This window comes from Mustelus asterias, chromosome 10 (assembly GCF_964213995.1).
Source record: "Mustelus asterias chromosome 10, sMusAst1.hap1.1, whole genome shotgun sequence".
NCBI classification, from domain to species: domain Eukaryota; kingdom Metazoa; phylum Chordata; class Chondrichthyes; order Carcharhiniformes; family Triakidae; genus Mustelus; species Mustelus asterias.
This window is the reverse complement of record NC_135810.1, coordinates 99,970,388-99,985,358: the sequence shown is the minus strand read 5'-3', so window position 1 is coordinate 99,985,358 and position 14,971 is coordinate 99,970,388. Positions and strand designations below refer to the sequence as shown.

At 40.5% G+C, this 14,971-nt stretch overlaps 1 protein-coding gene across 2 annotated transcripts in view; it reads right to left on the bottom strand.

Moving 5' to 3' along the window:
• LOC144499805 (FRAS1-related extracellular matrix protein 2-like) overlaps window positions 1-14,971 on the bottom strand; it is a 217,888-nt gene that overhangs the window by 117,936 nt on the left and 84,981 nt on the right. For both annotated transcript variants that reach the window (XM_078222307.1, XM_078222308.1), the window contains exons 4-6: window positions 13,809-14,039; window positions 9,708-9,833; window positions 3,092-3,340 (exon numbers count right to left, since the gene is read on the bottom strand). In XM_078222307.1, the coding sequence (XP_078078433.1) occupies window positions 3,092-3,340; window positions 9,708-9,833; window positions 13,809-14,039 (606 nt within the window). The remainder of the gene's footprint in view (window positions 1-3,091; window positions 3,341-9,707; window positions 9,834-13,808; window positions 14,040-14,971) is intronic.

Sequence of the window (14,971 nt, the reverse complement as noted above, 5' to 3'; positions counted from 1 at the left end):
TGAGTGGATGGGTGCCAATCAAGCAGGTTGATTTGTCCTGGATGGTGTCAAGCTCCTTGACTGTTATTGGAGCAGCACTCATTCAGGAAAGTGAAGAGTATTGCATCACTTTGGGGAGGCAGGAAATGGAGTATTGTCTCTAATTCCAGTTTAGGAAGGAAATGATGGCTTTGGAGTGGGTATAGAAAGAATTTACTGGAATAGTTTCAGGGATGAGAGCTACGTGGATAGGGCAGAGAAGATAGATTTGTTACCCTTAGAGCAGAGAACACCAAGAAGATTGATAGAAGTTTTTAAAACTATAGAATAAATAAAGATACAACATTCTAATAGCAGAAGGGTCAATAGTCAGTTTTAAATTTATTAGTAAACATATTGATAGGTGACATGAGAAAAATCATTTTTTTATATACAATAACTGATGAGAATTTAGAAAGCACTGCTTCATAGGGTGGCAGTAGCCTTCAAAAGGGAATTGGATGAAAGAAAAATATGTAGAGATGAGGGTTGAGCCAGGGAGTAGACAGCTGGATTGTTGTTTGAAGGGACTCTTTCTACTGTGAATGACAGTATTATTGTCATGTATGCAAATTTACTGGGAACATGGGTTTACACTCTATGCATCACATGGGAACTCCACCTTACCACATTTCGAGAAGGCCTGCTGCATTGTTTCACTCAGACATTTAACAGGCCGGTGGGAGGTCAAGGACCCCGTGGGTATAAGCCCTGGCAGCCAAAAGCTACCAGAATATCTACTGGGTGGCAGCACCAGTGGAGAAAGGGGTGGCTGCTTCCACTATGACACTCACCCAAGGCCAACGATTTTAGCTGGATTCCAGGCCAGAAGTGAGTGATGGCAGAAAAGGGAGTTTGGGATGGGGGTCAGCAGTAAGGGCAGGGGATTATCTCTCAGCAGCACCCTTCCGGATGCTGGGTCCTGTCCGCTTACTACCAGTGGTGGTAGGATGAGACCTTTAAGTGGGAAATTATGGTCTCAATTGTTATGCCAACCATGGACCTTCCTGCAGCATTTTCTCTTATGGACTGTCCTGCCATGGATTTAACTGTTCCCAACTTATCACCCTCCTACCTGATTAAATGTCCCCACACCACCAAACCTATCAGTGGTGATTTCACAAGATTCATGTGTCCCCTGTTTTCATGGTATACATCTGTGGCTCACGTAAAAGCTTTGCCAGCTTGTTTTAGTTGTCAAACAATGGTTAGGGCTATTTGTAACAATTTTGCTTTGGAGCATCTCTATTGGTTTGGCTGTTATGTTTCACTGAATTTGCTGTGGTCCTAAATTAAAGTTAAAATAACCTGAAGGGAGGAACTATAATATATTTAATAAATTAAAGCAGTTCAAAACACTGCAGAGCTATTGCACCATTGCATTAATGATGGTTTGGCTGGAGAATATGAAATCCTCGTTAAAATCGCTGGCCCCGAATATTAAACAAATGTTCTTTTTCCTTAACCAATGTTTTTAACCAACATTCCTCGTGTAGATTATTGAAGGTTTTCACCATTCTTGCCCAAACATACCTTGCCTGCTGTTCACACTGACAAGGAATAAGTTACGGACACCACCGAATGTCTTTACTGAAATGGGGTTTGCTCATCTTAAGCAAGGTGTTGAGGCAAAGTGACAAAAGTCTTCACTCAAGACACCATTTAAAGAAAATAGTTTTCTTTACAATTACAACTTGAAGGCAGACTCAGTCATCAAGACAATGCATCAGTCATTAGTCTACAAGCTGAGCCTCACTCTGCCACAATGACAAATGGGCAAGCGTTGTTTTAATGAAATATTTAGCACTGGCAAAGACAAGTTAAATCTCTGATTGATGGGGAGGGACATGTACAGGAATAACACTTCTTTCAAGAATGCTTTTAAATATCACATTGACAAACAAACTAAACAATAGACACATTGTAGCTAAATGCATTTCTTATGCCCTCCTCAGGGCAATTAGGAATGAGCAACAAATATTGGCCTTGTTAGTGATTCACCATCCCATAAATGAATTTTAAAAATCCAATGAAATACACTGGTTGTCACAAGTATTTGATGCAGGAATATTCCCATTGAACTCACAAATATCACAAGTCAGTTATGCTGATGTTACGGGCTACTATCCTTTCAAAATGTTTCAACTCAGTTGTGATATTTTACCTTGCTAAAGGACAAGGGATGGTCACATCAAACACCGAGCCACTTTTCAATTTAGTCAGTAAAAGTACGAAGCAATCAGAGGTCAGCTACTGACTGGTCTTCCTGTACGTGGCATTTAGTAAACTGAAACTCAACTGAGTTCTAAACACTCAAGCTTAATCTGTCAATATCTCATTCTTCAAATTCTTAATTGCTAGCCTGATAGAATCAAGGATGTTGAATTGGTGCTAAGTTTAGTGCTTTTTTGAAGATTTTATTCACATCATTTCTATTAACTCAAAACAGTTACAAGTAATAACTTATAGCAATGGTCTTCATGAAATGATGGGAAATACCTGCCTGTAACTACTCAAAATATTAAACAGAGACAGCCAGGGTTACCTTCTAATGCCATAGCCATGTCTTAGATAAAACAGCAAATTTCATCCATTGCAGAGAATCAAACTCCAGTCTTTGAGGCTTATAGGCACATACGGCAGTTTTAACCAGGTATTCAAACCGCCTCGTTGACCTCATTACTATAAAAGATTTGCCTAGTGCTAACCAAAAATATTCTGGAAAAGTTGTCGGTTCACAAAGTTCAGAATTCTGTGGGAATTCAACTGTAAAGGAACGTTAAGTCAGATCTGCTGCATAAAATGACTAAAAATGCTGTATCACTTGATGTCTTTCGCATTCCCAAAAGGTGATCAAGAATACTGAAATGCTTATCAGTTCCAGGTCTTCAACCTGCAAAAACTGTAGATGTCCCATAGTTTAATTCTAAATGGGTTAAATTTGATACAATCCAACAATAAAGAAGTCAATGCAAACATGGGTCAAAACAGCCCAATTCAAATGTACCTACCAGTTTCCAAAGTTACCCAAAGGTGTAAGATGATACCGAAATTCATGAAGGTTGGGCCTTACCATCATTTGCATCTGGTAGGATGATAATCTGAGTAGATGGATGTACTCCTATTCTGCCCCCCATGGGCATGCTCAGTGTGACGTTAAATGTTTCCCCATTTTCATACAAGGAATCATCAATGATGACAACATGGCACAGCTTTTCAGTTTCACCCTTGTCAAAACGGATGACACTGTTGTGATCCTCTGATCGAGTGATGTAGTCAGAGTAGGACAGCACACTGGATGGAATGGTGCCAGTTGCAGTGCCTGCAGTGAAGGATCAAAGAATTTCACATTAAATCATTTAAACAAAGCTAAATAATCTCTTCCTTTGAACATTTAATTCTCTGGGATGGGAATTCATCTCGGGTGGTATTGAATCAGCTTGTCACATGCAGTGCCCGATAATCAATTCCACTGCAGTGAATGAAATTAAATATCAGACATTGTGGATAATGGGTGGCAAATCCAATGTTGCCCATTTAGCACCAATGCCAACATTTCTAGGCCTTTATTTCTGAAGCATTAAATATTTCACGACTGGTCATCTTTGTTTGCAAAGTGAACTGGTATTCTATATGCAATGTGATGATCCCATCAGCTATGTGTTAAGACATTTCAAATCATACTGAAATATTTAATGATATTAAGTATCAAGGTTAATAAAGATGACTACTTATTTTCAAAGTGGTTGAATTTGTTCTGCATCATACAAAATCTTAATTTATTACTGATGCTTTAGGTGTGAAATTTAAATTAGAAATAGGAAACTGGGATAAAATGTTCCTGCTGTGCTGGTACACCATGAAATCAGGACAGGTGTTATCTAGAAAACGGGACCTACTGTACTTCGTTCACGATAAAGTTCTTTCTCAGAATGAACGCTGAGTTTTCAGACTTATTGCATCCAGGACTGTCATAGCAACTATACTGCTCTACATTGTCAAATTACAGAATAGGTGCAAATAATGTGGCCTCCTTAACTAATCTCCCATTTAATAAGAATGACCATGATTCTCAATTAAAAAATAGTATGGTCGCTAGGAAATGATGCCTTTGAAAGACTACATTGAAGTTATTTAATGTTGTGCCTCTGTACTTCTTGGGTGAAACTCTTGTCACACAAAATTGTTCCCAGACTTAGAATCAAACATTTAATCAACCACATTAGCGTTTGGAAGGAGAACATTTATAACTGCATGTATCTCATAGCTCTGGAGGATAATGTATGAACACTTCATACATCCACTATTATAGTTTACTGAAATCCTAATGATCATTGAGCTTTGGCTTTTGTTCAATTTTTTAGCTTTTAGTATAGCAGCAACATGGAAGGAAATTTTAATGCCATAAAATGGGTAGGCGTGGGTTGAGTGGGAGATTAAAGTATTAGGTTAAAGTATTAAAAATCCAAAACCTGACCCCCAACCTGTTTCCAAACTGCTGGCTTTAATGAAGATGGGATGGAACTGGGATGTGGGTGACCTGCTTCCAGAAGGTGGGCTGGAAATTTAAATACTATGCTGAGATTGTGTCGCATTTTTATGCATCAGTTTGAATTTGACTCTGCATGGTCATGTTTCCTGAGCCTAGAGAAACCCGGAATCTATCTGGAAGTGAGGACTATTGGATTCAAGAAGCACTTGCCACTCATCTCTCCCATCCCTTCCAATCTTCCTAGTTCCTCTCCGAGGCCTCAAATCTCTGACGAAGAGTCAATCAAACTCAAAACGTTGGCTCTATTCTCTCTCCACAGATGCTGTCAGACCTGCTGAGATTTTCCAGTATTTTCTGTCTGTGCATGATAAAGTGTGATGTAAATGGATACTGACTAAAGATGTGGGCTATCTAATTCGAAGTATGCTAATTACATATTATCCTACAACATATTCTGCTCAGAAATTCTCAGACATGCTCTAGAATTCTGCTTGGCTTTTTGGAATGAATCCTATCAGGCAGCAGGTACAGTCAACACCCTGTAATATGTATCCTGTGAACCTCAGGAGAGTAAAAGTTCAGAACAGGATGTTCTGTGAAGATAATTCCAAAAGAGTGAGATGCATTGACTTGAAGTAACAATAAATTTAAGCCCCATCGTAAGTCACTTCAAAGCAGCAGGGTTTTGGTTTGCTCAGTAACTCGAAATTAAACGGATGCTAAATCTGTCTCAACATCTGTCAGCTGTAGCACAAAGAAATGAATTGTATCACTGGGTCGTCCCGTTGAAAACCTTTAGTAGAAGTTAACAGCATGGATACTGAGAGTTTGTTTTCTTGTGAACTGCACAGAACAATTAGGTCATGAAACAAAAATGAAAGCCACAGTTGTTTGATAGAATCTGAAAGAGATTTCAAAACCAATGCCCCCTCCCCTGGCCCTAAAGCAACCACCTTGCAAGAAACAGGAAGGTGCTAATGTAAAAAGCAGTCACCCGCAATTCATAGCAAAGCATGACTTATATACTCAAGTTAACACTTGTTACCATTAGCCAGTGGGATTTTAATGAACTGAATGCAGTTTTGATTCATGTACCATTGTGCTTCCAAATGATTCCTTCTCATATTCTCAAATCTCTTTAGTTCCTTTTACTTGTGGTGTATAAGGCAATCTATAACAACAATCCTTCCTTCACTGGAAGATAAAGATAATATTTAAAGTTTCCATCCTGTGTTGTCTTCTTCATTGATGACAAAGAGGGAATCCATGTCGGCCACAGGGCAAGGCCACATGAATCATATTATATCAGTAAGCCATACTACACAAGAGGAAATCCAGTGAGGAATCCATCACACACAACATGAAATCTAACAGGGAATCCACTACACACAATCTGAGAAAAAGTACAACACAGACAACATCACACCAATTGGAAACTCAACACACAACATTCAACATATACATTACCTCGAAAGATGAATTCAACAGACACAACATTACCTACAGCAAGGAATCCCACACACACAGCAACAGCTTGCATTTATAAAGCACTTCTCAGGAGTGCTATCAGATAAAATGTGACACCAAGCCACACAGCTATTCGGACAGGTGAGGTGGGTTTCAAGGAGTGTCTTAAAGGATGAGTAAGGGAGGTAAAAAAGACAGAGGTTAGGAAGAAAATACTAAAGCTCAGGGCATAAGTGACTGAAAGCATGAAGTCCACACATCTAGAGTGGAATCCAACAAATAACATGATGTTCAATGGGAAAACGTCTGCACTACACACTAGCAGCAAGGTTGTTTCACTGCTGCACTACATTAGTGAGGATCCCAACAAACAGCAGTACCACACCGGCATTACTTCGGTAAAATATGCAGTTCATACTTGCTTATATTTTCCTCATTAAATAAAGAAATATTTAAAACCTTTTTAACAAAGCTATGCGCTTTCAGATTCAAGTGATAAATGTTGGAAGAAGCTTTGTTAACTCATTGCCTAAATCTGTTCAACACCTATATTGAAAATGCCATCAATAGAGATGCATCTGCTTTCCCTTCTCTTGGGCTCCTGCTGTGGTGTATACAGGTTATGATGCGGAGATGCCGGCATTGGACTGGGGTAAGCACAGTAGGAAGTCTCACAACACCAGGTTAAAGTCCAACAGGTTTATTTGGTAGCACAAACCACAAGCTTTCGGAGCACTGCCCCTTCATCAGGTGAGTGGGAGTTGTGTTCACAAACAGGGCACATATAGACACAAACTCAATTTACAAGATAATGGTTGGAATGTGAGTCTTTACAGGTAATCAAGTCTTAAAGGTACAGACAATGTGAGTGGAGAGAGGGTTAAGCACAGGTTAAAGAGATGTGTATTGTCTCCAGACAGGACAGTTAGTGAGATTTTGCAAGCCCAGGTAAGTCGTGGGGGGTTACAGATAGTGTGACATGAACCCAAGATCCCGGTTGAGGCCATCCTCATGTGTGCGGAACTTGGCTATCAGTTTCTGCTCCGAAGGCTAGTGGCTTGTGCTACCAAATAAACCCGTTGGACTTTAACCTGGTGTTGTGAGACTTCTTACTGTGTTTACCCCAGTCCAACGCCGGCATCTCCACATCATATCAGTTTCTGCTCAGCGATTCTGCGTTGTCGTGAAGGCCGCCTTGGAGAATGCTTACCCGAAGATCAGAGGCTGAATGCCCGTGACTTCTGAAGTGTTCCCCAACAGGAAGAGAACACTCCTGCCTGGTGATTGTCGAGCGGTGTTCAATCATCCGTTGTCGTAGCGTCTGCATGGTCTCCCCAATGTGCCATGTCTTGGGACATCCTTTCCTGCAGTGTATCAGGTAGACAACCTTGGCCGAGTTGCAAGAGTATGTACCGTGCACCTGGTGGATGGTGTTCTCACGTGAGATGATGGCATCCGTGTCGATGATCTGGCACATCTTGGAGAGGTTGCTGTGGCAGGGTTGTGTGGTATCGTGGTCACTGTTCTCCTGAAGGCTGGGTAGTTTGCTGCGGACAATGGTCTGTTTGAGGTTGTGTGGTTGTTTGAAGGGGAGATGTGGGGGTGTGGAGATGGCCTTGGCGAGATGTTCATCTTCATCAATGACATGTTGAAGGCTCCGGAGAAGATGTCATAGCTTCTCCGCTCCGGGGAAGTACTGGACGACGAAGGATACTCTGTCCGCCGTGTCCCGTGTTTGTCTTCTGAGGAGGTCGATGCAGTTTTTCGCTGTGGCACGTCGGAACTGTCGATCGATGTTCTTATGAGGGCATCCTTCAGCATCTGGAGGTGTCTGTTGCAATCCTCCTCATCTGAGCAAATCCTGTGTATACGGAGGGCTTGTCCATAGGGGATGGCTTCTTTAACGTGTTGAGGGTGGAAGCTGGAGAAGTGGAGCATCGTGAGGCTATCCGTGGGCTTGCGATACAGTGAAGTGCTGAGGTGACCGTCCTTGATGGAGATGTAGGTGTCCAAGAATGCAACCGATTCCAGAGAGTAGTCCATGGTGAGTCTGATGGTGGGATGGAACTTGATGTCATCATATAATTGTTTCAGTGATTGTTCGCCATGAGTCCAAAGGAAAAAAATGTCATCGATGTATCTAGTGTATAGCATCAGTTGAAGGTCCCGTGCAGTGAAGAGGTCTTGTTCAATCCTGTGCATGAAGATGTTGGCATATTGAGGTGTGAATTTGGTCCCCGTGGCTGTTCCGTGTGTCTGGATGAAGAACTGGTTGTTGAAGGTGAAGATGTTGTGGTCCAGGATGAAGCGGATGAGTTGTAAAATTGCATCTGGAGATTGGCAGTTGTCGGCGTTGAGTACTGAGGCAGTTGCAGCAATGCCACCGTTGCGGGGGATGCTGGTGTAGAGTGCCGAGACATCCATTGTGACGAGGAGTGCTCCTGGTTCAACTGTCAATGTGTGTTGAGCTTCTGTAGGAAGTCTGTAGTGTCGCGATAAAAGCTAGTTCTTTGTACAATGAGTTTCAGGATGCCCTCGACGTAGCCGGAGAGGTTCTCACACAGGGTCCCATTACCTGATACGATAGGACGGCCAGGTGTGTTGTCCTTGTGTATCTTCAGGAGGCAGTAGAGATCTCCAACGTGGGGAGTACGTGGTATGAGAGCACAGAGGGTGCTCTGAAGGTCCGGATCAAAGCTCTTGATCAGTCTGTTGAGTTGACGGGTGTGTTCTTTGGTCGGATCTATGGGTAACTGTCTGTAGTGCTCCTCGTTACTCAGTTGTCGGGACACTTCTTTGCAGTAATCCGTTCTGTTCGGTATGACGGTGGCCCCCCCCTTTATCTGCTGGTTTGATCTTCGGGTAAGCGTTCTCCAAGATGGCCTTCATGACACACGACAACGCAGAATCGCCGAGCAGAAACTGCTAGCCAAGTTCCGCACACATGAGGACGGCCTCAACTGGGATCTTGGGTTCATGTCACACTATCTGTAACCCCCATGACTTGCCTAGGCTTGCAAAATCTCACTAACTGTCCTGGCTGGAGACAATACACATCTCTTTAACCTGTGCTTAACCCTCTCTCCACTCACATTGTCTGTACCTTTAAGACTTGATTACCTGTAAAGACTCTATTTCCAACCATTATCTTGTAAATTGAGTGTGTCTCTATATATGCCCTGTTTGTGATCACAACTCCTACTCACCTGATGAAGGGGCAGTGCTCTGAAAGCTTGTGGCTTGTGCTACCAAATAAACCTGTTGGACTTTAATCTGGTGTTGTGAGATTTCTTACTGTGTATATAGGTTAGGCAGCTCAGATTTAGGCCATGTGAAAACTGCGATTCAGCAAGCTATTAACATTTAATTTGCAGATTATTCAGTGATTCCAGTGAATAATACATATAATTCCACCTATTTCTCAAATTTTGTTTTATTCAGGTTAGGAAACATTGACGTTTATAAATTCAACTCCTGCATGATAATAATTTGCAAATACAAGGAACAATCAGAATACAAAGTAGACGCTTGGAAAGGAGACTGACTGTGGAGTATTGTGCCTTTAAGTGCCTATGACCACTGGGTATCTCAAAGTAACTGAAGTGCGGTAACTATGAGAACAGTCTGAACTTTACGTTTGATGTAAGAATATCTCTGTGGATAAATTCAAGAAGTATACAGGTTTGGGGTATATGAGGTTTCCTGCAGCAACCGCTTTTTATCCTCTTACCTTGATGTGTGGAACAGATAACCATCAGCTCCTGATTCACATCTCCTGTCCTCTTCACTGGAATCAACAGTTCACCAACATCTTCGTCAATGGCATAGGAAGCCTTGGGGATAAAGACTGTTGATTCTGAAGAACATATTTATAAATATTGTGAATGGGAAAAAACAATGGAAATTATTAAATTGTTTTTGTACTATTAGGCACTTACACATTTGCTCAGAATTGTATCATTCATAATGAGAACATGTGGTGAAGATAAAGATTATTCTTTGACATTCTATGGAATTTTAATCTTATCTAAATAATTGCTGGTATGTTTGCATTCAGAGCCCTATTATCTTATTGACTCCTCCAAATATTGGTTTGTATTGATTCCTTCAACCAATTTCTATAGTTTGTAATGTTGTGAGAATTCAAATCTTATCACTTCAAAGCCAATGGATGGACAGTGAATGAGCCTGGGTATAAATATCCTTATAATATTAATATAGGACAGAAGTCTCCTGGTTGACCTTTACTTGAATTTTGACTCCAGCAGGCAGTCTCACTTGTGCACCTCCCACTGTGAAAAGTATGTTTGCCTTTGTTCCAGAAAATACACAGGCTTCTGGCAGTGTATCAAAGAATCCTTTCTATCCAAAATCCAAATTAATCTTGGCACTACAGGTCTGAATAAACCAAAATATTTAGGGATATTTTGCAAGTTAACACATTTATGTAAAAATAAAAGATAATTATAGTTTCCTTTCCAGTTATCAAAGTATCTTGAGAGACAAGCTTGGGTTAAAAAAGAGCTTTAATGCCATTTACGCAGTAGGCTATACACCTGCAAGATGAAGAAACTAAAAATCTGCAAGTCTGTAAATAAAATTTTATGTTAATGAGCAGCTGTTAAAATTTCTGAATGTCTGCTGCACAATGGAGAAGATGAGAAATTTCACTACTTAAGCTTATTATTCAGATGGAGGCAAAAAAGTAACATTTTATATTTTCTTGTCTTGCTGGAAAATAAATCCATGTTAATTAGGGGGTCAGGTAAGGTGCTTTTTAACAGATCCAATGTTGACAGAGAGCTTGGAGGTGAGGAGTGTAAATGTCAGCTGCAGATGTAAAGCCCCTGTTGAAATTTAAAGGGTGGGAACATACACATGAGGTAACACAGTATATAGCCAGATCACATGGGCAAGATTCATAGCAGTGGGTACAGATGGTAGCTATCGAGAGGGGAGAGAAAGGAAAATAGATACTAATGGATGATCAGAAAGGGAGAGAGAAAAGGGCTGTGTTTGGGAACATTGGGGCTGCAGTGCGGGTGGTGGTTGGTGGAGAAGAGCAAAGGTTTTCTGGTGATATCTTGGGAAAGCATTCCCGTTCTTTCTAAGCTAGAAGAAATGCTAAAAGGAGCAGCTCTTTGGCACTTACTTTGGCCAGTCGGTACCTTCTGCCTTGTATCTGCTGCTGGAATCACCCTAACCTGAAGTTCCGACTTATTCACTTACATTTAAACTGTGACGCTAATGAAAACATGAATGTTAATTCGGTCCCTGTCTGCCTTTTGTGCAATCTCATCAGTGGCCTAATTTGTTTTTGCTAAATTTTAAACATGCAGGCATGTGGTCAGGCTGCTTGTTCCCAATATTTTAACTCCTCCCCTACAACTTCGCCCACCTGTGAGGAATTAAAATTAAGACCAACAAGTCAGAGTTGTCCTGATTAGTTCTCTTGTTGGTCCTAAATCAGCTTTTCTTTGTGATTAAAATAAATTAGTGGATACAATCATAAGCCCAGATGTTAACTGCACAATCACTATGTGTGGTTGACAAACTGATTAAAAAATACACTGCTGAAAATTTAAACCAATTAAAAGACTATTTCTTTTCTCTGGTTTCCAACATACATACTATCTGCTTGTTTTACCTTTCCTGTGTAATCCCAAATCTTTCCTTTAAACAACGTACTCCCAAATGCATTCCTCTTGCAGATAAACCACTCAGTGGGAGTGATGCTATGAAACTGGGCTTAGGAGAGTATTTTTCTTAGGCAGCTGAAATTATATAAACACCACTAAAGCTTGTGGCCTGGAAAATGTGAATTGTTTTATGTCAAAATATGATGATACAGAGCACTCTGGGGGGAAGGAGTTAACACGGTGACATTTAAGAAGCTCACATTTCTATACTAGATCATTCAGTTAACAAAATGCAATAGGCTTGGAGTGATCCACACAAACCAATCAGCTACTCCTTTCACATCATTTAATGCTTCTTTAATTAACTGAAGTAGATGAATTACTGCTAGCTGGGTTTTCTGCTGCCAAAGGCCCTAAGTTCTGAAATTCACCGCTTAAACCTCACCATCTCTCTTTCTCCCATATCTGCATTATGATACTTCTTAAAGCTACTTCTTTGCTGGATACTGCCTTGCATGACACCACAACATCAAATTGTGTTTGGTGAAACTACTGTAAAGCGCATTAGGGTGATTTAGTACATTTGAGATACTATATGAATGCACATTATTGTTTTGGTAAATGTTTGCACCCAAATGTGAATTCTTCTCTAGATGGAGACTGTGGATGGATTTATTCGGTTTGGAAAATTGTCTCATGGGAAATAACATTCCAAGGTTTCAGCAGAGTCAGGGAGAAATAACTTTCATAACTTTGCAAGATGGAACAACTTGCTATATGTAGTAAGATGTTTTCTCCACATGCTGTTTTAATTTGTCTAAAAAGGTAAGTTAGTTTTTCTCGGGTCTAGGTAGCATTTAAACATCAGCTTCAGCAAAACATTTTGACGATTGCTTAAAAAAGTTAAATTTATGATATAATTGTGCCTCTTCTAAATACAATCTATGATTTAGTAAAATTACTTACTTTTGACTAGAAATCCAATTTTGTACCAAAATTTAAAATTGGATTTTCTCCCTATCTTAATGTGCACTTCTGATTTGTCAAATATATTCTAATATTGGAAGTGGCTGAGGCAATGAGATCAGTTTATCAATTACCATTGTTGAAGCGAACACCATTGGAGGTCAAGGGAAGTACTGTGGTGTTGGTCTCTTTGTATTTAGGGAAATAAATTGAGACTAAGGAACAGCAGGAGACTGTTCAGTCGTTTGAACCTGTTTTGCCAATCAATTAGGTCATTGCTGATCTGTAACTCCACCTTCTTACCTTGGACAGAACCTGAAGTTATATCTTAAGCAGCCTCCAAATATTATTTCTATTTACTGATATTTTTCATAAATAAAAGATTAATGAAATTAACCACAAAGGAGCTAAAGGAACAGTAAATAGTCTGACTCCATGTTAGTTGATATTCTGTGTGGCGATCCTGCTGTTGTAAAAGAATAATAGAAGAGGTGGGATAAGCATTTGGTCAGTCAATTAATCAGCCCACTCAAAACTTTGCCCACCTGATTAGTGGCAGCATCCCCAGAAGAGATTGGAGAGGGGAGAGATGGGAAAGAAACTGCAGGGATCAAAGCTAAACTAAGGAAATTGGGCAGAGGTCATAAGCAGCAGATTAAAGGAATAAGAGGTACTGGCAGAGAGAATTCCACGAGTGCCCTCTTTCCAAAAACTCTTTGCACCTTGTACTGAAGATGATAGTGAAGGGGCTGAGGAAAAGGCTCTCAGAAGGTGTTTGCCATTGGGAAGGAAGACTTCATTTATCCTTGCTCTGTAGCATAACCCTGGTGTATGAGCGTAATTTGACTGACTGAGGAAAATGAGGCTAAGTCAAACATAATAATTGAGCCAGATGTGGCAATGAATGGCAAGACGAACTGTGTACTCGGGGCAGTCGAATTTTGGCCATCTGATTTAAGGAAGTTATGATGACCATTCTCAGATGACTAGAGGGATGGGAATGGAAATATTTGTGAATCTTCCAGACAGAGAACATTTATTCAAAACAAAATGCTGGTGTGTTCTGGAGAAATGCATAACATGTTCCTTCAAGACATTCCAGTGGACTTTTGAAAAGCTGCTTTACTTCAATGTAAAATATCATGTTTGATAGGTTTTGATATGTACACCACAAATTCATGTCCATTAGAGGTCTGGAAATACAGCACAGTTAAGTAGATATTTACCATCACCCGGGTCGACAATCTCCACAGTTGCAATCTCTGGGAATTCAAGAACAGCCATGACGGGCTCAGACAGTACAATCTGGAATGTTTCAGACTGTTCGTATTCGTTATCTGTCAAAATCCGTACTCTCCAAGTTGCTGTGGTTTGACCTGGATTGAACTGCACCTGCTTTTGGGATTTTCCCCTGAAATCCTTATCCTTCTCAGCTGTGCCATCCTTTGTACCTATGCCTGTCAATGGAACATGAAGAGCAGCTGGGTCAAAATCCAAGTAAATCCAACACATACCCCTTTAGTGAATGGCCTTCATATTGGCAAAGTTAATTAACGAGTGCTTAGCTAGAGAAATTTTAATGCATAATTAAAGATCATAATGACCCATAATTTAATTGATCAGAATTCTGCTAAAAGAACAACAAACTTTTAAACCAGTTTCTACACTTATCTTGCTGATGACAGCTTGCACTGACATTTCTTGAGAATCTCATTAACATGAAACATAAAAATAAGGAAGGCCCAAGGACACCGGGGAGCATTGTCTGTGTGGAGTTTGCACATTCTTCCCGTGTCTGCGTGGGTTTCCTCCGGGTGCTCCAGTTCCCTCCCAGTCCAAAAACGTGTGGGTTAGGTTGATTGGCCATTCTAAAATTGACCCTAGTGTCAGGGATTAGAAGAGTAAATATGTGGAGTTACAGGAATAGGGCCTGGATGGGTTCGTGGTCGGTGCAGACTCGATGGGCCGAATGGCCTCCTTCTGCACTGTAGGGATTCTATACACCATCTTTTTTAAAACTCCACTTTATTTCACTGTCGCTCTAGAAACTGAAGTATGAAGCCAGCAAGCCGTAATTTATGCATGTTCAGCACTGCATATTGAAGAATTTTAATTCTGGCAGCTTTTCTCTGCTTTATGTTGCAGCTCCTTGTAAGTATTAGAAAAATTGCAAAAGATATAGAAAATACAGTGAAATTAGAACAGCGTCCTGTACCAACAATATAATATTATTCCATAAGTTATAGGAGTAATTCAACTGAATTATTAATAAGTAACATAGGGAATTGATAGTCAGGTTTCACTTTGCCCGTGAAGGTGGTCAGCATTTTCAGAAATGGTTTGGGATTTGTGTCTTCAGCGAATAAAGACCATCCACTTGCCTCTACAT